General features: G+C 44.6%; 1 protein-coding gene across 2 annotated transcripts in view; it reads left to right on the top strand.

Moving 5' to 3' along the window:
- The window catches only part of LOC143808113 (T-kininogen 1-like), a 252,889-nt gene that overhangs the window by 127,320 nt on the left and 101,167 nt on the right, over window positions 1-24,402 (top strand). For both annotated transcript variants that reach the window (XM_077290418.1, XM_077290419.1), the window contains exon 7: window positions 22,689-22,834. In XM_077290418.1, the coding sequence (XP_077146533.1) occupies window positions 22,689-22,834 (146 nt within the window). The remainder of the gene's footprint in view (window positions 1-22,688; window positions 22,835-24,402) is intronic.

Genomic DNA, 24,402 nt, shown 5'->3' on the forward strand with positions numbered 1-24,402 from the left:
CCAAACCATCTCGATTGGGTTCAGGTCTGGTGACTGTGGAGGCTGTTGTGAATTAGACTTTTTTGGCTCCCTCTTGTGGTCACTAGTGATATTACTCTGGGATTGTCTTTCCTCAGTTTGGCACCCACCTGGGTCGTTAGTCCAGGGGTGTTGCTATATGAACTTCCTGAATTCTTAGTCTGATGCCTGGCATCGTTGTATCAGTCCTTTCTGTTTGCTCCTGTCTGCTGGTCCGGGTTCTTGCAAAATTAAGCTAAGTCTTGATTCCTTGTTTTTTGGTTATTTTGCATTGCTCTTATTTTTTGTCCAGCTTGTACTAAATGTGATTCCTGATTTTGCTGGAAGCTCTAGGGGGCTGGTATTCTCCCCCCGGGCCGTTAGACGGTTCGGGGGTTCTTGAATATCCAGCGTGGAAATTTTGATAGGGTTTTTGCTGATCTTAGTCATCTTACTATATTTTGCTATTAGTCAGTGGGCCTCTCTTTGCTAAATACCTAGTTCATTCTTACGTTTGTCTTTTCTTCTTACCTCACCGTTATTATTTGTTGGGGGCTTGTATCCTACTTTTGGGGTCTTTTCTCTGGAGGCAAAAAAGGTCTATCTTTTCCCTTCTAGGGTTAGTTAGTTCTCCGGCTGGCGCGAGACGTCTAGAACCAACGTAGGCACGTTCCCCGGCTGCTGCTATTTGTGGTGCTAGGATTAGATATACGGTCAGCCCAGTTACCACTGCCCTATGAGCTGGTTTTTTGTGTTTGCAGACTTGGTATTTATTTCTGAGACCCCCTGCCATTGGGGTCATAACAGTATGCCAGGCCAACATTGAATGTTTAATGCATTGCAGAAGTGGGATAATAAGAAAGGAAATTCTGAGTTTTTTTTTTTCCTCTCTTTCTTCCTCCCCTTTACCTCTGAGTGGCTTATGCTTGCTGCAGACATGAATGTCCAGACCTTGATTACAAGTGTGGATCAGCTTGCTGCTCGTGTGCAGAGCATACAAGATTTTGTTACCAGTAGTCCAATGTCTGAACCTAAAATACCTATTCCTGAACTGTTCTCTGGAGACCGATTTAAGTTTAGGAATTTCAGGGATAATTGTAAATTGTTTCTATCTCTGAGACCCCGTTCGTCTGGAGACTCAGCTCAGCAAGTTAAAATCGTTATCTCTTTCTTGCGGGGCGACCCTCAGGATTGGGCTTTCTCGCTAGCGCCAGGAGATCCGGCATTGGCGAATATTGATGCGTTTTTTCTGGCGCTCGGATTGCTTTATGAGGAACCCAATCTTGAAATTCAGGCAGAAAAAGCCTTGCTGGCTATTTCTCAGGGCCAGGATGAAGCTGAAGTGTATTGCCAAAAATTTCGGAAATGGTCCGTGCTTACTCAGTGGAATGAGTGTGCTCTGGCCGCAAATTTCAGAAATGGCCTTTCTGAAGCCATTAAGAATGTGATGGTGGGTTTCTCCATTCCTACAAGTCTGAATGATTCCATGGCGCTGGCTATTCAAATTGATCGGCGTTTGCGGGAGCGTAAAACTGCTAATCCTCTGGTGGTGTTGTCTGAACAGACACCTGATTTAATGCAATTTGATAGAATTCAGACTAGAAATGAACGGAAAAATCATAGACGTCAGAATGGGTTGTGTTTTTACTGTGGTGGTTCTACACATGTTATATCAGCATGCTCTAAACGCCTAACAAGGGTTGTTAGCCCTGTCGCCATTGGTAATTTGCAACCTAAATTTATTTTGTCTGTGACTTTAATTTGCTCATTGTCTTCCTACCCTGTTATGGCGTTTGTGGATTCAGGTGCTGCCCTGAGTCTTATGGATCTGTCATTTGCCAGGCGCTGTGGTTTTGTTCTTGAGCCATTGGTAAATCCTATCCCTCTTAGAGGTATTGATGCTACGCCATTGGCGGAAAATAAACCGCAGTTTTGGACACAGGTAACCATGTGTATGACTCCTGAACATCGGGAGGTGATTCGTTTTCTTGTTCTGCATAAAATGCATGATTTGGTCGTTTTGGGTCTACCATGGTTACAGACCCATAATCCAGTCTTGGATTGGAAGGCAATGTCTGTGTCAAGTTGGGGCTGTCAGGGAATTCATGGTGATTCCCCGCCGGTGTCTATTGCTTCCTCTACTCCTTCGGAAGTTCCTGAGTATTTGTCTGATTTTCAGGATGTATTCAGCGAGTCCAGGTCCAGTGCTCTGCCTCCTCATAGGGACTGTGACTGCGCTATAGATTTGATTCCAGGTAGTAAATTTCCTAAGGGAAGACTATTTAATCTGTCTGTACCTGAGCATACCGCAATGCGTTCGTATATCAAGGAATCTCTGGAGAAGGGGCATATCCGTCCATCCTCTTCCCCTCTTGGTGCGGGATTCTTTTTTGTGGCCAAGAAGGACGGATCTTTGAGACCTTGTATAGACTATAGGCTTCTGAATAAAATCACTGTTAAATTTCAGTATCCTTTGCCTCTGTTGTCGGACTTGTTTGCCCGGATTAAAGGTGCCAAGTGGTTCACCAAGATTGATCTTCGTGGTGCGTACAACCTTGTGCGCATTAAGCAGGGAGATGAATGGAAAACTGCATTTAATACGCCCGAAGGTCATTTTGAGTACTTGGTGATGCCTTTTGGGCTCTCTAATGCTCCTTCAGTGTTTCAGTCCTTTATGCATGATATTTTCCAGAAGTATCTGGATAAATTTATGATTGTTTATCTGGATGATATTCTGTTTTTTTCTGATGATTGGGACTCGCATGTAGAGCAGGTCAGGATGGTGTTTCAGGTCTTGCGTGGGAATGCTTTGTTTGTTAAGGGCTCAAAGTGTCTCTTTGGAGTACAGAAGGTTCCCTTTTTGGGTTTTATTTTTTCCCCTTCTGCGGTGGAGATGGACCCAGTCAAGGTCCGAGCTATTCATGATTGGACTCAACCCACGTCAGTTAAGAGTCTTCAGAAGTTCTTGGGTTTTGCTAACTTCTACCGTCGTTTTATCGCTAATTTTTCTAGCGTTGTTAAACCTTTGACGGATATGACCAAGAAAGGTTCTGATGTTGCTAACTGGGCTCCTGCAGCCGTGGAAGCTTTCCAAGAGTTGAAGCGCCGGTTTACTTCAGCGCCTGTTTTGTGCCAGCCTGATGTCTCACTTCCCTTTCAGGTTGAAGTGGATGCTTCTGAGATTGGGGCAGGGGCCGTTTTGTCGCAGAGAGGCCCTGGTTGCTCTGTAATGAGACCATGTGCTTTTTTCTCTAGGAAGTTTTCGCCTGCTGAGCGGAATTATGATGATGGCAATCGGGAGTTGCTGGCCATGAAGTGGGCATTTGAGGAGTGGCGTCATTGGCTCGAGGGTGCTAAGCATCGTGTGGTGGTCTTGACTGATCACAAAAATCTGATGTATCTCGAGTCTGCTAAACGCCTGAATCCTCGACAGGCCCGTTGGTCATTGTTTTTCTCCCGTTTTGACTTTGTGGTCTCGTATTTACCAGGTTCAAAGAATGTGAAGGCTGATGCTCTTTCAAGGAGCTTTGTGCCTGACTCTCCTGGAGTCGCAGAACCAGTTGGTATTCTTAAAGAGGGAGTAATCTTGTCAGCCATTTCTCCGGATTTGCGACGTGTGTTGCAGAGATTTCAGGCTGGTAGACCTGATTCTTGTCCACCTGACAGACTGTTTGTTCCTGATAAGTGGACCAGCAGAGTCATTTCCGAGGTTCATTCCTCGGTGTTGGCAGGGCATCCGGGAATTTTTGGCACCAGAGATTTGGTGGCTAGGTCCTTTTGGTGGCCTTCCTTGTCACGGGATGTGCGGTCATTTGTGCAGTCCTGTGGGACGTGTGCTCGAGCTAAGCCTTGCTGTTCTCGTGCCAGCGGGTTGCTCTTGCCCTTGCCTGTCCCGAAGAGGCCCTGGACACACATTTCCATGGACTTCATTTCAGATCTTCCGGTGTCTCAGGGCATGTCTGTCATCTGGGTGGTATGTGATCGCTTTTCCAAGATGGTCCATTTGGTATCTTTGCCTAAGCTGCCTTCCTCTTCCGATCTGGTTCCTCTGTTCTTTCAGAATGTGGTTCGTTTACACGGCATTCCTGAGAATATCGTGTCTGACAGAGGATCCCAGTTTGTTTCCAGGTTCTGGCGATCCTTTTGTGCTAAGATGGGCATTGATTTGTCGTTTTCGTCTGCCTTTCATCCTCAGACTAATGGACAAACGGAGCGAACTAATCAGACTCTGGAGGCTTATTTGAGATGTTTTGTTTCTGCAGATCAGGATGATTGGGTGACCTTCTTGCCGTTGGCTGAGTTTGCCCTTAATAATCGGGCTAGTTCCGCTACTTTGGTTTCGCCATTTTTCTGCAACTCTGGTTTCCATCCTCGTTTTTCCTCGGGACATGTGGAGCCTTCTGACTGTCCTGGGGTAGATTCTGTGGTGGATAGGTTGCAGCAGATTTGGAATCATGTGGTGGACAACTTAAAGTTGTCACAGGAGAAGGCTCAGCGTTTTGCCAACCGCCGCCGCGGTGTGGGTCCCCGACTTCGTGTTGGGGATTTGGTATGGCTGTCTTCTCGATTTGTTCCTATGAAGGTCTCCTCTCCTAAATTTAAGCCTCGCTTCATCGGTCCTTACAAGATATTGGAAATCCTTAATCCTGTGTCCTTTCGCTTGGATCTTCCGGTGTCGTTTGCCATTCACAACGTGTTCCATAGGTCTTTGTTGCTGCGGTACGTTGTACCTGTGGTTCCTTCTGTTGAGCCTCCGGCTCTGGTGTTGGTTGAGGGTGAGTTGGAGTACGTGGTGGAGAAGATCTTGGATTCTCGTCTCTCCAGGCGGAGGCTTCAGTATCTGGTCAAGTGGAAGGGCTATGGTCAGGAGGATAATTCCTGGGTGGTTGCCTCTGATGTGCATGCGGCCGATTTAGTTCGTGCCTTTCACGCTGCTCATCCTGATCGCCCTGGTGGTCTTGGTGAGGGTTCGGTGACCCCTCCTTAAAGGGGGGGTACTGTTGTGATTTAGACTTTTTTGGCTCCCTCTTGTGGTCACTAGTGATATTACTCTGGGATTGTCTTTCCTCAGTTTGGCACCCACCTGGGTCGTTAGTCCAGGGGTGTTGCTATATGAACTTCCTGAATTCTTAGTCTGATGCCTGGCATCGTTGTATCAGTCCTTTCTGTTTGCTCCTGTCTGCTGGTCCGGGTTCTTGCAAAATTAAGCTAAGTCTTGATTCCTTGTTTTTTGGTTATTTTGCATTGCTCTTATTTTTTGTCCAGCTTGTACTAAATGTGATTCCTGATTTTGCTGGAAGCTCTAGGGGGCTGGTATTCTCCCCCCGGGCCGTTAGACGGTTCGGGGGTTCTTGAATATCCAGCGTGGAAATTTTGATAGGGTTTTTGCTGACCGTATAAGTCATCTTACTATATTTTGCTATTAGTCAGTGGGCCTCTCTTTGCTAAATACCTAGTTCATTCTTACGTTTGTCTTTTCTTCTTACCTCACCGTTATTATTTGTTGGGGGCTTGTATCCTACTTTTGGGGTCTTTTCTCTGGAGGCAAGAAAGGTCTATCTTTTCCCTTCTAGGGTTAGTTAGTTCTCCGGCTGGCGCGAGACGTCTAGAACCAACGTAGGCACGTTCCCCGGCTGCTGCTATTTGTGGTGCTAGGATTAGATATACGGTCAGCCCAGTTACCACTGCCCTATGAGCTGGTTTTTTGTGTTTGCAGACTTGGTATTTATTTCTGAGACCCCCTGCCATTGGGGTCATAACAGTATGCCAGGCCAACATTGAATGTTTAATGCATTGCAGAAGTGGGATAATAAGAAAGGAAATTCTGAGTTTTTTTTTTTTTTTTTCCTCTCTTTCTTCCTCCCCTTTACCTCTGAGTGGTTTATGCTTGCTGCAGACATGAATGTCCAGACCTTGATTACAAGTGTGGATCAGCTTGCTGCTCGTGTGCAGAGCATACAAGATTTTGTTACCAGTAGTCCAATGTCTGAACCTAAAATACCTATTCCTGAACTGTTCTCTGGAGACCGATTTAAGTTTAGGAATTTCAGGGATAATTGTAAATTGTTTCTATCTCTGAGACCCCGTTCGTCTGGAGACTCAGCTCAGCAAGTTAAAATCGTTATCTCTTTCTTGCGGGGCGACCCTCAGGATTGGGCTTTCTCGCTAGCGCCAGGAGATCCGGCATTGGCGAATATTGATGCGTTTTTTCTGGCGCTCGGATTGCTTTATGAGGAACCCAATCTTGAAATTCAGGCAGAAAAAGCCTTGCTGGCTATTTCTCAGGGCCAGGATGAAGCTGAAGTGTATTGCCAAAAATTTCGGAAATGGTCCGTGCTTACTCAGTGGAATGAGTGTGCTCTGGCCGCAAATTTCAGAAATGGCCTTTCTGAAGCCATTAAGAATGTGATGGTGGGTTTCTCCATTCCTACAAGTCTGAATGATTCCATGGCGCTGGCTATTCAAATTGATCGGCGTTTGCGGGAGCGTAAAACTGCTAATCCTCTGGTGGTGTTGTCTGAACAGACACCTGATTTAATGCAATTTGATAGAATTCAGACTAGAAATGAACGGAAAAATCATAGACGTCAGAATGGGTTGTGTTTTTACTGTGGTGATTCTACACATGTTATATCAGCATGCTCTAAACGCCTAACAAGGGTTGTTAGCCCTGTCGCCATTGGTAATTTGCAACCTAAATTTATTTTGTCTGTGACTTTAATTTGCTCATTGTCTTCCTACCCTGTTATGGCGTTTGTGGATTCAGGTGCTGCCCTGAGTCTTATGGATCTGTCATTTGCCAGGCGCTGTGGTTTTGTTCTTGAGCCATTGGTAAATCCTATCCCTCTTAGAGGTATTGATGCTACGCCATTGGCGGAAAATAAACCGCAGTTTTGGACACAGGTAACCATGTGTATGACTCCTGAACATCGGGAGGTGATTCGTTTTCTTGTTCTGCATAAAATGCATGATTTGGTCGTTTTGGGTCTACCATGGTTACAGACCCATAATCCAGTCTTGGATTGGAAGGCAATGTCTGTGTCAAGTTGGGGCTGTCAGGGAATTCATGGTGATTCCCCGCCGGTGTCTATTGCTTCCTCTACTCCTTCGGAAGTTCCTGAGTATTTGTCTGATTTTCAGGATGTATTCAGCGAGTCCAGGTCCAGTGCTCTGCCTCCTCATAGGGACTGTGACTGCGCTATAGATTTGATTCCAGGTAGTAAATTTCCTAAGGGAAGACTATTTAATCTGTCTGTACCTGAGCATACCGCAATGCGTTCGTATATCAAGGAATCTCTGGAGAAGGGGCATATCCGTCCATCCTCTTCCCCTCTTGGTGCGGGATTCTTTTTTGTGGCCAAGAAGGACGGATCTTTGAGACCTTGTATTGACTATAGGCTTCTGAATAAAATCACTGTTAAATTTCAGTATCCTTTGCCTCTGTTGTCGGACTTGTTTGCCCGGATTAAAGGTGCCAAGTGGTTCACCAAGATTGATCTTCGTGGTGCGTACAACCTTGTGCGCATTAAGCAGGGAGATGAATGGAAAACTGCATTTAATACGCCCGAAGGTCATTTTGAGTACTTGGTGATGCCTTTTGGGCTCTCTAATGCTCCTTCAGTGTTTCAGTCCTTTATGCATGATATTTTCCAGAAGTATCTGGATAAATTTATGATTGTTTATCTGGATGATATTCTGTTTTTTTCTGATGATTGGGACTCGCATGTAGAGCAGGTCAGGATGGTGTTTCAGGTCTTGCGTGGGAATGCTTTGTTTGTTAAGGGCTCAAAGTGTCTCTTTGGAGTACAGAAGGTTCCCTTTTTGGGTTTTATTTTTTCCCCTTCTGCGGTGGAGATGGACCCAGTCAAGGTCCGAGCTATTCATGATTGGACTCAACCCACGTCAGTTAAGAGTCTTCAGAAGTTCTTGGGTTTTGCTAACTTCTACCGTCGTTTTATCGCTAATTTTTCTAGCGTTGTTAAACCTTTGACGGATATGACCAAGAAAGGTTCTGATGTTGCTAACTGGGCTCCTGCAGCCGTGGAAGCTTTCCAAGAGTTGAAGCGCCGGTTTACTTCAGCGCCTGTTTTGTGCCAGCCTGATGTCTCACTTCCCTTTCAGGTTGAAGTGGATGCTTCTGAGATTGGGGCAGGGGCCGTTTTGTCGCAGAGAGGCCCTGGTTGCTCTGTAATGAGACCATGTGCTTTTTTCTCTAGGAAGTTTTCGCCTGCTGAGCGGAATTATGATGATGGCAATCGGGAGTTGCTGGCCATGAAGTGGGCATTTGAGGAGTGGCGTCATTGGCTCGAGGGTGCTAAGCATCGTGTGGTGGTCTTGACTGATCACAAAAATCTGATGTATCTCGAGTCTGCTAAACGCCTGAATCCTCGACAGGCCCGTTGGTCATTGTTTTTCTCCCGTTTTGACTTTGTGGTCTCGTATTTACCAGGTTCAAAGAATGTGAAGGCTGATGCTCTTTCAAGGAGCTTTGTGCCTGACTCTCCTGGAGTCGCAGAACCAGTTGGTATTCTTAAAGAGGGAGTAATCTTGTCAGCCATTTCTCCGGATTTGCGACGTGTGTTGCAGAGATTTCAGGCTGGTAGACCTGATTCTTGTCCACCTGACAGACTGTTTGTTCCTGATAAGTGGACCAGCAGAGTCATTTCCGAGGTTCATTCCTCGGTGTTGGCAGGGCATCCGGGAATTTTTGGCACCAGAGATTTGGTGGCTAGGTCCTTTTGGTGGCCTTCCTTGTCACGGGATGTGCGGTCATTTGTGCAGTCCTGTGGGACGTGTGCTCGAGCTAAGCCTTGCTGTTCTCGTGCCAGCGGGTTGCTCTTGCCCTTGCCTGTCCCGAAGAGGCCCTGGACACACATTTCCATGGACTTCATTTCAGATCTTCCGGTGTCTCAGGGCATGTCTGTCATCTGGGTGGTATGTGATCGCTTTTCCAAGATGGTCCATTTGGTATCTTTGCCTAAGCTGCCTTCCTCTTCCGATCTGGTTCCTCTGTTCTTTCAGAATGTGGTTCGTTTACACGGCATTCCTGAGAATATCGTGTCTGACAGAGGATCCCAGTTTGTTTCCAGGTTCTGGCGATCCTTTTGTGCTAAGATGGGCATTGATTTGTCGTTTTCGTCTGCCTTTCATCCTCAGACTAATGGACAAACGGAACGAACTAATCAGACTCTGGAGGCTTATTTGAGATGTTTTGTTTCTGCAGATCAGGATGATTGGGTGACCTTCTTGCCGTTGGCTGAGTTTGCCCTTAATAATCGGGCTAGTTCCGCTACTTTGGTTTCGCCATTTTTCTGCAACTCTGGTTTCCATCCTCGTTTTTCCTCGGGACATGTGGAGCCTTCTGACTGTCCTGGGGTAGATTCTGTGGTGGATAGGTTGCAGCAGATTTGGAATCATGTGGTGGACAACTTAAAGTTGTCACAGGAGAAGGCTCAGCGTTTTGCCAACCGCCGCCGCGGTGTGGGTCCCCGACTTCGTGTTGGGGATTTGGTATGGCTGTCTTCTCGATTTGTTCCTATGAAGGTCTCTTCTCCTAAATTTAAGCCTCGCTTCATCGGTCCTTACAAGATATTGGAAATCCTTAATCCTGTGTCCTTTCGCTTGGATCTTCCGGTGTCGTTTGCCATTCACAACGTGTTCCATAGGTCTTTGTTGCTGCGGTACGTTGTACCTGTGGTTCCTTCTGTTGAGCCTCCGGCTCTGGTGTTGGTTGAGGGCGAGTTGGAGTACGTGGTGGAGAAGATCTTGGATTCTCGTCTCTCCAGGCGGAGGCTTCAGTATCTGGTCAAGTGGAAGGGCTATGGTCAGGAGGATAATTCCTGGGTGGTTGCCTCTGATGTGCATGCGGCCGATTTAGTTCGTGCCTTTCACGCTGCTCATCCTGATCGCCCTGGTGGTCTTGGTGAGGGTTCGGTGACCCCTCCTTAAAGGGGGGGTACTGTTGTGATTTAGACTTTTTTGGCTCCCTCTTGTGGTCACTAGTGATATTACTCTGGGATTGTCTTTCCTCAGTTTGGCACCCACCTGGGTCGTTAGTCCAGGGGTGTTGCTATATGAACTTCCTGAATTCTTAGTCTGGTGCCTGGCATCGTTGTATCAGTCCTTTCTGTTTTCTCCTGTCTGCTGGTCCGGGTTCTTGCAAAATTAAGCTAAGTCTTGATTCCTTGTTTTTTGGTTATTTTGCATTGCTCTTATTTTTTGTCCAGCTTGTACTAAATGTGATTCCTGATTTTGCTGGAAGCTCTAGGGGGCTGGTATTCTCCCCCCGGGCCGTTAGACGGTTCGGGGGTTCTTGAATATCCAGCGTGGAAATTTTGATAGGGTTTTTGCTGACCGTATAAGTCATCTTACTATATTTTGCTATTAGTCAGTGGGCCTCTCTTTGCTAAATACCTAGTTCATTCTTACGTTTGTCTTTTCTTCTTACCTCACCGTTATTATTTGTTGGGGGCTTGTATCCTACTTTTGGGGTCTTTTCTCTGGAGGCAAGAAAGGTCTATCTTTTCCCTTCTAGGGTTAGTTAGTTCTCCGGCTGGCGCGAGACGTCTAGAACCAACGTAGGCACGTTCCCCGGCTGCTGCTATTTGTGGTGCTAGGATTAGATATACGGTCAGCCCAGTTACCACTGCCCTATGAGCTGGTTTTTTGTGTTTGCAGACTTGGTATTTATTTCTGAGACCCCCTGCCATTGGGGTCATAACAGGAGGCCAGGTCATCTGGCGCACCACCCCATCACTCTCCTTCTTGGTCAAAAAGCCCTTACACAGCCTCAAGGTGTGTTCGGGGTCATTGTCCTGTTGAAACATAAATGATGGTCCAACTAAACGCAAACCGGATGAAATAGCATGCCGCTGCAAGATGCTGTGGTAGCCATGCTGTTATGACCCCAATGGCGAGGGTCTCAGAGGTACGTGGAAGTCTGCAGAATACAAAAATCCAGCTCATAGGGCAGTGGTAACTGGGTTGACCATATATCTACTCCTAACGCCAACACTAGAAGTAGCCGGGGATCATTCCTACGTTGATTCTAGATGACACGCTCCAGCCGGAGAATCTAGCTACCCCTAGTAGAGGAAAACAAAAGACCTTTCTTGCCTCCAGAGAAGGGGACCCCAAAGCTGGATAGAAGCCCCCCACAAATAATAACGGTGAGGTAAGAGGAAATGACAAACACAGAAATGAACCAGGTTTAGCACAGAGAGGCCCGCTTACTGATAGCAGAATAAAGAAAGGTAACTTATATGGTCAACAAAAACCCTATCAAAATCCACACTGGAAATTCAAGAACCCCCGAACCGTCTAACGGTCCGGGGGGAGAACACCAGCCCCCTAGAGCTTCCAGCAAAGGTCAGGATATAGATTTGGAACAAGCTGGACAAAAATACAAAACCAAAACAAATAGCAAAAAGCAAAAGGCAGACTTAGCTGATATAACTGGAACCAGGATCAGTAGACAAGAGCACAGCAGACTAGCTCTGATAACTACGTTGCCAGGCATTGAACTGAAGGTCTAGGGAGCTTATATAGCAACACCCCTAACTAACGACCCAGGTGCGGATAAAAGGAATGACAGAAAAACCAGAGTCAAAAAACTAGTAACCACTAGAGGGAGCAAAAAGCAAATTCACAACAGTACCCCCCCCCTTAGTGAGGGGTCACCGAACCCTCACCACGACCACCAGGGCGATCAGGATGAGCGGCATGAAAGGCATGAACTAAATCGGCTGCATGAACATCAGAGGCGACCACCCAGGAATTATCCTCCTGACCATAGCCCTTCCACTTGACCAAGTACTGAAGCCTCCGCCTGGAGAGGCGAGAATCCAAGATCTTCTCCACCACGTACTCCAACTCGCCCTCAACCAACACCGGAGCAGGAGGCTCAGCAGAAGGAACTACAGGCACAATGTACCGCCGCAACAAGGACCTATGAAATACATTGTGAATAGCAAACGACACAGGAAGATCCAGACGAAAAGATACAGGATTAAGGATTTCCAATATCTTGTAAGGCCCAATAAAACGAGGTTTAAATTTGGGAGAGGAGACCTTCATAGGAACAAAGCGGGAAGAAAGCCATACCAAATCCCCAACGCGTAGTCGGGGACCCACACCGCGGCGGCGGTTGGCAAAGCGCTGAGCCCTCTCCTGTGACAACTTCAAGTTGTCCACCACATGATTCCAGATCCGCTGCAACCTATCTACCACAGAATCCACCCCAGGACAGTCAGAAGGCTCCACATGACCCGAAGAAAAGCGAGGATGGAAACCAGAGTTGCAGAAAAAAGGCGAAACCAAGGTGGCGGAACTAGCCCGATTATTAAGGGCAAACTCAGCCAACGGCAAGAATGTCACCCAATCGTCCTGATCAGCAGAGACAATACACCTCAAATAAGCCTCCAAAGTCTGATTGGTTCGCTCCGTCTGTCCATTAGTCTGAGGATGGAAAGCAGACGAAAACGACAAATCAATGCCCATCCTACTACAAAAGGATCGCCAGAACCTAGAAACGAACTGGGATCCTCTGTCTGACACAATATTCTCAGGGATGCCGTGCAAACGAACCACGTTCTGGAAAAACACAGGAACCAGATCGGAAGAGGAAGGCAGCTTAGGCAAAGGAACCAAATGGACCATCTTGGAGAAGCGATCACATATCACCCAGATAACGGACATGCCCTGAGATAGCGGAAGATCAGAAATGAAATCCATGGAGATATGTGTCCAAGGTCTCTTCGGGACAGGCAAGGGCAAGAGCAAACCGCTGGCACGAGAACAGCAAGGCTTAGCTCGAGCACAAGTCCCACAGGACTGCACAAATGACCGCACATCCCTTGACAAGGAAGGCCACCAAAAGGACCTGGCCACCAGATCTCTGGTGCCAAAAATTCCCGGGTGACCTGCCAACACCGAGGAATGAACCTCGGAAATGACTCTGCTGGTCCATTTATCCGGGACAAACAGTCTGTCAGGTGGACAAGACTCAGGCCTATCAGCCTGAAATCTCTGCAACACACGTCGCAGATCCGGAGAAATAGCTGACAAGATAACTCCATCTTTAAGAATACCAACAGGATCAGCGACTCCAGGAGCATCAGGCACAAAGCTCCTAGAAAGAGCATCGGCCTTCACATTCTTTGAACCTGGTAAATACGAGACAACAAAATCAAAGCGGGAGAAAAACAATGACCAGCGGGCCTGTCTCGGATTAAGGCGTTTAGCAGACTCGAGATACATCAGATTTTTGTGATCAGTCAAGACCACCACACGATGCTTAGCACCCTCGAGCCAATGACGCCACTCCTCAAATGCCCATTTCATGGCCAACAACTCCCGATTGCCCACATCATAATTTCGCTCGGCAGGCGAAAACTTCCTGGAGAAAAAGGCACAAGGTTTCATAACAGAGCAACCAGGGCCTCTCTGCGACAAAACGGCCCCTGCTCCAATCTCTGAAGCATCCACCTCAACCTGAAAGGGAAGTGAGACATCGGGCTGGCACAAAACAGGCGCCGAAGTAAACCGGCGCTTCAACTCCTGGAAAGCCTCCACGGCAGCAGGAGCCCAGTTAGCTACATCGGAGCCCTTCTTGGTCATATCCGTCAACGGTTTCACAATGCTAGAAAAATTAGCGATAAAACGACGGTAGAAGTTAGCGAAACCCAAGAACTTCTGAAGACTCTTAACCGACGAGGGCTGAGTCCAATCAAGAATAGCTCGGACCTTGACTGGGTCCATCTCCACAGCAGAAGGGGAAAAAATGAACCCCAAAAAGGGAACCTTCTGTACACCAAAGAGACACTTTGAGCCCTTGACAAACAAAGAATTTTCACGCAAAATTTTAAAGACCAACCTGACCTGCTCCACATGCGAATCCCAATCATCAGAAAAAACCAAAATATCATCCAGATAAACAATCAAAAATTTATCCAGATACTTCCGGAAAATGTCATGCATAAAGGACTGAAAAACTGAAGGCGCATTGGAGAGCCCAAAAGGCATCACCAAGTACTCAAAATGACCTTCGGGCGTATTGAATGCGGTTTTCCATTCATCACCTTGCTTAATGCGCACAAGGTTGTACGCACCACGAAGGTCTATCTTGGTGAACCACTTGGCACCTTTAATCCGGGCAAACAAGTCAGACAACAGCGGTAAAGGATACTGAAATTTGACAGTGATCTTATTTAAAAGCCGATAATCAATACAAGGTCTCAAAGATCCGTCCTTTTTTGCCACAAAAAAGAATCCCGCACCAAGGGGGGAAGAAGACGGACGAATATGTCCTTTCTCCAGAGACTCCCTGATATATGAACGCATAGCGGTATGTTCAGGTACCGACAGATTAAACAGTCTTCCCTTAGGAAACTTACTGCTTGGGATCAAATCTATAGCACAGTCACAGTCCCTATGAGGAGGCAGTGCACTGGACTCAGACTCACTGAAGACATCCTGATAATCAGACAAATACTCCGGAACTTCCGAAGGCGTAGAAGAAGCAATAGACACAGGCAGGGAATCCCCATGAATACCACGACAGCCCCAACTTGAGACTGACATAGCCTTCCAGTCCAGGACTGGATTATGGGTCTGTAACCATGGCAGCCCTAAAACAACCAAATCATGCATTTTATGTAAAACCAGGAAACGTATCACCTCGCGGTGTTCAGGAGTCATGCACATGATAACCTGTGTCCAATACTGCGGTTTATTTGCTGCCAATGGCGTAGCATCAATACCCCTAAGAGGAATAGGATTTTCTAATGGTTCAAGAGTAAAACCACAGTGCTTAGCAAATGACAGATCCATAAGACTCAGGGCAGCACCTGAATCTACAAACGCCATGACAGGATAAGACGACAGTGAGCAAATCAAAGTTACAGACAGAATAAATTTAGGTTGCAAATTACCAACGGTGACAGGACTAACAACCTTAGCTATACGTTTAGAGCATGCTGAGATAACATGTGTAGAATCACCACAGTAGTAGCACAAGCCATTCCGGCGTCTATGAATTTTCCGCTCATTTCTAGTCAGGATTCTATCACATTGCATTAAATCAGGTGTCTGTTCAGACAACACCATGAGGGAATTTGCGGTTTTTCTATCACATTGCACCGAATTAGGTGTCTGTTCAGACAACACCATGAGGGAATTTGCGGTTTTGCGCTCCCGCAACCGCCGGTCAATTTGAATAGCCAGTGCCATAGTATCATTGAGACCTGTGGGAATGGGAAAACCCACCATAACATTCTTAATGGCTTCAGATAGGCCATTTCTAAAATTAGCGGCCAGTGCACACTCGTTCCAATGTGTCAGCACGGACCATTTCCGAAATTTTTGGCAATACACTTCAGCCTCGTCCTGCCCCTGAGACATAGCCAGCAAGGCCTTTTCTGCCTGAATCTCAAGATTGGGTTCCTCATAAAGTAAACCGAGCGCCAGAAAAAACGCATCAATATCAGCCAATGCCGGATCTCCTGGCGCCAGCGAAAAAGCCCAATCCTGAGGGTCGCCCCGTAAGAACGAAATAACTATTTTTACTTGCTGAGCAGAGTCTCCAGATGAACAGGGTCTCAGGGACAAAAACAATTTACAATTATTCACAAAATTCCTAAACTTAAACCTGTCTCCGGAAAACAGTTCAGGAATCGGTATTTTAGGTTCTGACCTAGGATTTCTGATAACATAGTCTTGTATGCCCTGCACACGAGTAGCCAGCTGGTCCACACTTGTAATCAAGGTCTGGACATTCATGTCTGCAGCAAGCATAGCCACTCTGAGGTAAAGGGGAAGAAGAAAGGAAAAAAAAAAAAAATAAATAACTCAGAATCTTCTTTCTTATAATCCCTCTTCTGCAACGCATTAAACATTTAATACTGGCCTGGCAAACTGTTATGACCCCAATGGCGAGGGTCTCAGAGGTACGTGGAAGTCTGCAGAATACAAAAATCCAGCTCATAGGGCAGTGGTAACTGGGTTGACCATATATCTACTCCTAACGCCAACACTAGAAGTAGCCGGGGATCATTCCTACGTTGATTCTAGATGACACGCTCCAGCCGGAGAATCTAGCTACCCCTAGTAGAGGAAAACAAAAGACCTTTCTTGCCTCCAGAGAAGGGGACCCCAAAGCTGGATAGAAGCCCCCCACAAATAATAACGGTGAGGTAAGAGGAAATGACAAACACAGAAATGAACCAGGTTTAGCACAGAGAGGCCCGCTTACTGATAGCAGAATAAAGAAAGGTAACTTATATGGTCAACAAAAACCCTATCAAAATCCACACTGGAAATTCAAGAACCCCCGAACCGTCTAACGGTCCGGGGGGAGAACACCAGCCCCCTAGAGCTTCCAGCAAAGGTCAGGATATAGATTTGGAACAAGCTGGACAAAAATACAAAACCAAAACAAATAGCAAAAAGCAAAAGGCAGACTTAGCTGATATAACTGGAACCAGGATCAGTAGACAAGAGCACAGCAGACTAGCTCTGATAACTACGTTGCCAGGCATTGAACTGAAGGTCTAGGGAGCTTATATAGCAACACCCCTAACTAACGACCCAGGTGCGGATAAAAGGAATGACAGAAAAACCAGAGTCAAAAAACTAGTAACCACTAGAGGGAGCAAAAAGCAAATTCACAACACATGCTGGTTCAGTATGCCTTCAATTTTGAATAAATTCCCAACAGTGTCACCAGCAAAGCACCCCCACACCATCACACCTCCTCCTCCATGCTTCACGTTGGGAACCAGGCATGTAGAGTCCATCCGTTCACCTTTTCTGCGTCACACAAAGACACAGTGGTTGGAACCAAAGATCTCAAATTTGGACTCATCAGACCAAAGCACAGATTTCCACTGGTCTAATGTCCATTCCTTGTGTTCTTTAGCCCAAACAAGTCTCTTCTGCTTGTTGTCTGTCCTTAGCAGTGGTTTCCTAGCAGCTATTTTACCATGAAGGCCTGCTGCAGAAAGTCTCCTCTTAACAGTTGTTGTAGAGATGTGTCTGCTGCTAGAACTCTGTGTGGCATTGACCTGGTCTCTAATCTGAGCTGCTGTTAACCTGCGATTTCTGAGGCTGTGACTCGGATAAACTTTTCCTCAGAAGCAGAGGTGACTCTTGGTCTTCCTTTCCTGGGGTGGTCCTCATGTGAGCCAGTTTCTTTGTAGCGCTTGATGGTTTTTGCCACTGCACTTAGGGACACTTTCAAAGTTTGCCCAATTTTTTGGACTGATTGACCTTCATTTCTTAAAGTAATGATGGCCACTCGTTTTTCTTTACTTAGCTGATTTTTCTTGCCATAATACAAATTCTAACAGTCTATTCAGTAGTACTATCAGCTGTGTATCCACCAGACTTCTGCACAACACAACTGATGGTCCCAACCCCATTTATAAGGCAAGAAATCTCACTTATTAAACCTGAGAGGGCACACCTGTGAAGTGAAAACCATTCCCGGTGACTACCTCTTGAAGCTCATCAAGAGAATGCTAAGAGTGTGCAAAGCAGTCATCAAAGCAAAAGGTGGCTACTTTGAAGAACCTAGAATATAACACATAATTTAAATTGTTTCACACTTTTTTGTTAAGTATATAATTCCACATGCGTTAATTCATAGTTTTGATGCCTTCAGTGTGAATCTACAATTTTCATAGTCATGAAAATAAAGAAAAATCTTTAAATGAGAAGGTGTGTCCAAACTTTTGGTCTGTACTGTATATCCTTGCTATTAAGCACACTCCAGTTACAAGTTACTGATTGCATATGTCTCTGTTATTAACTATATCTCTGCTGCAAGTACAGGACTGCATGTACTTCTCTAATGCCCCTGTGTAAGCCTGCCTTCCAGCAGCATATACAGTATACTGTTTGCAGAATTATTAGGCAAGTTGTATTTTAGAGGATTATTTTTACTATTGATCAACAACTATGTTCTCAATCAACCCAAAAGACTCATAAATATCAAAGCTTATTATTTTTGGAAGTTGGAGTGGGTTTTTTTTAGATTTGGCTATCTTAGGAGGATATCTGTTTGTGCAGGTAACTATTACTGTGCAGAATTATTAGGCAACTTAATAATAGCCAAATATATTCCCATCTCACCTGTTTATTTTCACCAGGTAAACCAATATCACTGCACAAAATTTAGAACTAAACATTTCTGACATGCAAAAACAAAACTCCAAAAAATTAGTGACCAATATAGCCACCTTTCTTTATGATGACACTCAACAGCCTTCCATCCATAGATTCTTTCAGTTGCTTGATCTATTTACGATCAACATTGCGTGCAGCTGCCACCACAGCCTCCCAGACACTGTTCCGAGAGGTATACTGTTTTCCCTCCCTGTAGATCTCACATTTTATGAGGGACCACAGGTTCTCTATGGGGTTCAGATCAGGTGAACAAGGGGGCCATGTCATTATTTTTTCTTCTTTGAGACCTTTACTGGCCAGCCACGCTGTGGAGTAGTTGGAGGCATGTGATGGAGCATTGTCCTGCATGAAAATCATGTTTTTCTTGAACGATACCAACTTCTTCCTGTAAAAAAAATCACAGAGAAAAAAGCAGAGATGATTACCTGCTGAAGCCTCCAAACAAATGCACCAGCAGGGCGTATCGGACCCGATTAATGATGGCAAAAAACAGGTGCAAAAAATACCGATGAAACAACCACTTTCAATTCAGCGTTGGCTGTTTGGCATTAGTGCACAGAAAGATAAGCGATAATAGTCTGTATGTGGCATTGTTCACACAGGCAATGCAGAGCATCTGGTTTACAGCCTATTACTAACGCACATACAGGCGGGCCGCCCAATGCTACAAAATGCATGCTGTGTGAATAGAGGCCTATAGTTTACAGAGCTATCTTGGTCCGACTGCACCCTGCCAGATAAAGTGCAAAAAAAATATATCAATGTATGCAAGGTATTAGTTAATATTGGGGCCTCAATACGTAAGCTGGCAACCCGCGTCAAGGGTCCTTACATTTTGCTGGTCCTACGCTAAACATTGAGTATAAGCTCACAGACACAAAAAGAGGACTTAAAAATCCTCCAGAAAATTGAAAAAAATCACAGAGAAAAAAGCAGAGATGATTACCTGCTGAAGCCTCCAAACAAATGCACCAGCAGGGCGTATCGGACCCGATTAATGATGGCAAAAAACAGGTGCAAAAAATGCCGATGAAACAACCACTTTCAATCCAGTGTTGGCTGTTTGGCATTAGTGCACAGAAAGATAAGCGATAATAGTCTGTATGTGGCATTGTTGACACAGGCAATGCAGAGCATCTTCTTCCTGTACCACTGCTTGAAGAAGTTGTCTTCCAGAAACTGGCAGTAGGTCTGGGAGTTGAGCTTCACTCCATCCTCAACCCGAAAAGGTCCCACAAGTTCATCTTTGATGATACCAGCCCATACCAGTACCCCACCTCCACCTTAGGGTAGGGTGATGATCCAGGGAACTAGTCTGATTGATGTATGTGGAGTCTTTTTTTTTGCCTTCCTCTGGATCAACATGTTAGAGCATGTTAGGTTAGGCTATGGGTTGAACTAGATGGACTTAAAGTCTTCCTTCAACCTTAATAACTATGTTACTATGTTACCTTACTGGCGTCTGAGTCGGAGTGGAGCTCTCTGCCCTTCAGCTCTCTGATTCAGCTTCTGGCCCATCCATCTGGCCCATCAAGAGTCACTGTCAATTCATCAGTCCATAAAACCTTTGAAAAGTTAGTCTTAAAATATTTCTTGGCCCAGTCTTGACGTTTTATCTTATGTTTCTTGTTCAAAGGTGGTCGTTTTTCAGCCTTCCTTACCTTGGCCATGTCCCTGAGTATCGCACACTTTGTGCTTTTTGTTACTCCAGTAACGTTGCAGCTCTGAAATATGGCAAAACTGGTGGCAAATGGCATCTTGGCAGCTTCACGCTTGATTTTCCTCAATTCATGGGCAGTTATTTTGCGCCTTTTTTGCCCAACACACTTCTTGCGACCCTGTTGGCTATTTGCCATGAAACGCTTGATTGCTCGGTGATCACGCTTCAAAAGTCTGGCAATTTCAAGACTGCTGCATCCCTCTGCAAGACATCTCACAATTGTGGACTTTTCAAAGCCCGTCAAATCTCTCTTCTGACCCATTTTGCCAAAGGAAAGGAAGTTGTGTCCAAAAATTAAGTACACCTTATAAAGGGTTTTGATGTCATCAGACAACACCCCTCCTCATTACAGAGATGCACATCACCTGATTTACTTAAATGGTAGTTGGCTCTCAAGCCTAAACAGCTTAGAGTAGGACAACATGTATAAAAAGTATCATGTAATCAAAATACAGCTTGCCTAATAATTCTGCACACAGTGTAATGCTTCTAGCTTCACTTGTCCATCTGCTGTCCTGCTTACTTTGCTGTCCTAGAAACATAGAAACTGAGCCATGTATTCAACCCTTGGTTGTGGTTGTTTCCTGATGTGTAAGCAGTGTCTCTAGACAGTGGTACAAGACAGGATCATCCAATGTCTGAGTTGTGCTCACGATTCATTTACTGACGGACAAACAAAGATTTGCATTTGTAGTTAAAAGTTTTTTTCTTTATTTTTTTGCTATACTTTTTGATATTAGAATGTCTCTTTTAATGTTTTAGTTAAACCCTCTAACTGACTGGTAAACCGCCAAGATAGGTGCAACTTATACATTTGAATGGCAGCTGCCCACAAGAGCATTTTTTATTGATTGACTCAAGACTCACTGTCATCATTTTCCCTAATTTACAATTCAATAGAGTTTCTTTTTAAGATGAATTGGATAGAAATCGTGCGGTAAAAAGAATGAAACACTTGTTTAATGATTGAGGAAAGTTTATTGCTATGAATCCATTCACTATGAGACAAACCATGTATTCTTGTTTTCAATGCCTTGACTGGTACATGAGAGAACAATGTGCCAGAGGCACCCTATTACTCTGGGTTGACTTTTGATAATATTAAAAGCTCCCGCAACGTGTTCATTTAACAATTTTTCCTAATCCATTTCAACATAGAGATGATATTTTTTTGTTCTGGAACGGATGTACTGGAAGGGGAAAAGAGGGAAGGAAGGGTGTATTCTTGTTTTTTATACTCGATTTGAAAAACTGGTCATTGTCTTGACAGCTTGTTCGTATCCTTTACAGGGACAAATCTTTGGATTGTATATGTTATGTGTTTTTGACCTCTTATACAAATAAAAAAAAAAACTAGTCTTACTGTTGCAATATGTAGTTTTAATTAAAGGAGTTGTCCAGTTTTAAATATTATTAGCCCATAGACTTCGTGACATAAAATAATAATAAATGAGTTATAGTTAGCCTTGCTGGGTCTACTGATGCATCTTTGCCGGTTTTTGTTGATCGGCAGCAGCAGTTACGTAATGTCTACAGCGCTGCAGCCAATCACTGTGCTCAGATGAGTACAAGCTCAGTTTGCTATTTCATATACTGAGCCTATTGGCTAATAATATTTGGAATGGGACAGCTCCTTTAATATTGTGACATTTCTAAAAAGTCTAACACTTTTTTTAACCCTTACAGCAGCAATCAAGGCAAAATGTATTCCTATTGCTCTAAAACCTCCCAAGTACTTTTATATAAAAAGATGGTAAGCTTAAAGGACTTGTCACCACCAGGTCAAAAGTGTCCAGTATTTGCTATTTTTTCATGAGTCTTATATGAGTATTATATTATTTAACAAAAATAAATAATTTGCCATATGGGTTCGGAGAAATGTGCCTTTTTATTTAGTGTGCCCAATATTCTAATTATTATGTTCTTTACTAAGGGGACAATGCTCACAGGGTAATAAACCAGAGCAGCCCTAAAACACACCCCAAAAGAAACCTGTGAGCAACGCCCCCTTAAAGCTACATTTTAATTATTAAATTTTAAAATAAAAATAAGTTCCAGAATTGGATGTGTTAAAAAAAAAATTCCTGTCCAAAGATAATCATATAAATGAGCCTTTGTGTAATGGCTGTGTCTGACCAAGCAGGAATATGGACGTTTATATCACAACTCCTGGGCAGGGGAAGAAACAAAAGAGTATGCAGACAGAACAGGAGAGGATCACAGCTGATTCTTTCTGTGAGGTAAAACAAGTTTTTAAACAGGCAGGGAAAGGTTTTACTTCACAGAAACCAGCAGCTTCGATCCCATGCTGTAATGTCTGTACAGTATATATACTCTTTTGCGTCTTTCCCTGTCCAGGAGCTGTGGTATGATCAGACCATGTTCCTGCACCGTAAGACACAGCCATTACACAGTACACAGCAGGGAAACATTTATAAGATTATCTCCGCACAGGAACATTTTTTCAACACATCCAATTGTGAAACTTATTATTATTTCAAGATCTAGTGATTAAAATGCACTTTGTTCGTGGGAAAACTCTTATAAATAGCATAAAAATGTATATGTCTGCCATATCTCTACTGTCATATGATGGATTAAACAATTTAATAAAATTGAATACTCAGGGGTGCAGAACAGATAAAATAAGAGCAAAAATTGACCATTTTTGACCTAGCAATAAGTCATCTTAAATACAGAGGTGCTTACTTCATCTAATTCCTTGTGAAATTATATGTTGAGTTGTGGGTGAACTTTCAAATGTTAGTTATATAATTTTTATCCACAGGGGTCTGTATTAATTGCCCGGTGGTGGTGGATTCTGAAGACCCTGAGTTACGGACATTATTAGTACAAGTCATGGATGAATACAACGTCAACAGCAACCACACAGAACTTTATGATGTCTCTTTTGTTGATAGAGCTATGAAAAAGGTCAGTGAAGATAAATTGAATTTCATCTTTTATTTTGTTGAGATTCCTTTTCCATATGTTCTGTAATAACATATGAACTTCGTTAAGGGCTATCCCCAGTTCAGGACTTCCTAATATTTATAAATTTATCAAATATGGCATTTTTATATGACAGTTTTGAACCAAGCCTGCAAGTGTAAAGTGTGCAAAACAGAGATGCATGCATGGCTCTTAATTAAGGATGAGCGAACCCAAACTGGAAAGTTCAGGGTCCGTAACGGACACAAAGTGTCCGTTACAAAACTCCAAATATGGATTTTTTACAGTATGCCAGTTTTCCTGTTTGGGTTTGCCAGTCTAAGGCTACGTTCACATTTGCGGCCAGCGCCGCAGCGTCGGGCGCCGCAGCGGCGCCGCATGCGTCATGCGCCCCTATATTTAACATGGGGGCGCATGGACATGCGGCGCACTTGCGTTTTGCGCCGCATGCGTCGCTGCGGCGCCCGCGTCGGGGCGCAGAGGACGCAGCAAGTTGCATTTTTGCTGCGTCCAAATTCAATGAAAAAAACGACGCATGCGGCGCAAAACGCAGCGTTGTGCATGCGTTTTGCTGCGTTTTTGTTTGCGTTGTGCGCTGCGGCGCCGACGCTGCGGCGCACAACGCAAATGTGAACGTAGCCTAATAAAGTTTGTTGAAAGACTGCAGCGCAGCCAGGCAACATATTTTTAGATTGTGGTCACTTCCGGAGTCATCACAGCCATGCCAAATGTGTGTACATCACACCCCATAAGTGTTTTAGTACTGTGCAAGTACTGTGATAAAAGCAGATGTGTGTACTCTACAAACCTGTCTTTCAGAGTACTGTCCTTGAAGTTGCTGTGTATACTCTGCACCCCCTGCCTGTGGGAGTACTGTACTGTAAGTCACTGTATGCACTCGGCACCCCCCTCGCCTGTGGGAGTACTGTCCTTTAAGCTGTTGTTTGTACTCTGAATCTACCCGCCTGTGGGAGAATTGTCCTTGAAGCCATTGTGTGTACTGTACTTTGCACCCCATGCCTGCGGGAGTACTGTCTTTTAAGCCGCTGCGTGTTTTCTAGTAGTCTGAGAAATAAATAATTGGCATTAGCCATCTTATTGCCATTAGTAGGCCAAAGAAACTATTTTTCAGGACCGTTGTGTGTTTTCTAATAGCTTTGCAAAGAAATATATTGCATTAGCCATCTAATTGCCATTTCTAAGTCCAAAATATAATTTTTCTGGGCTGGTGTGTGTTTTTTAGTAATCTGTTAAATAAATAATTGGCATAAGCTGTCTAGTTGCCATTTCTAGGCCTCAATTTTTTTTTCTGGACTGGTGTCTGTTTTTTACTAGTCTGTGAAATAAATAATTGGCATCAGCCGCCTAGTTGCCATTTCTAGGCTACAAAAAAAATATGCACTGGTGTGTGTTTTTTACTAGTCTGTTAAATAAACAATTGGTATTAGCCATCTAGTTGCCATTTCTAGGCCCAATATAATAATGTTTCTGTACCGCTGTGTGTTTTCCAGTACTGTTGCAAATAAATAAATCTGCTCTTCCTCCATCTC

The sequence above is a fragment of the Ranitomeya variabilis genome, chromosome 2 (genome assembly GCF_051348905.1).
Source record: "Ranitomeya variabilis isolate aRanVar5 chromosome 2, aRanVar5.hap1, whole genome shotgun sequence".
Taxonomy (NCBI): Eukaryota; Metazoa; Chordata; class Amphibia; order Anura; family Dendrobatidae; genus Ranitomeya; species Ranitomeya variabilis.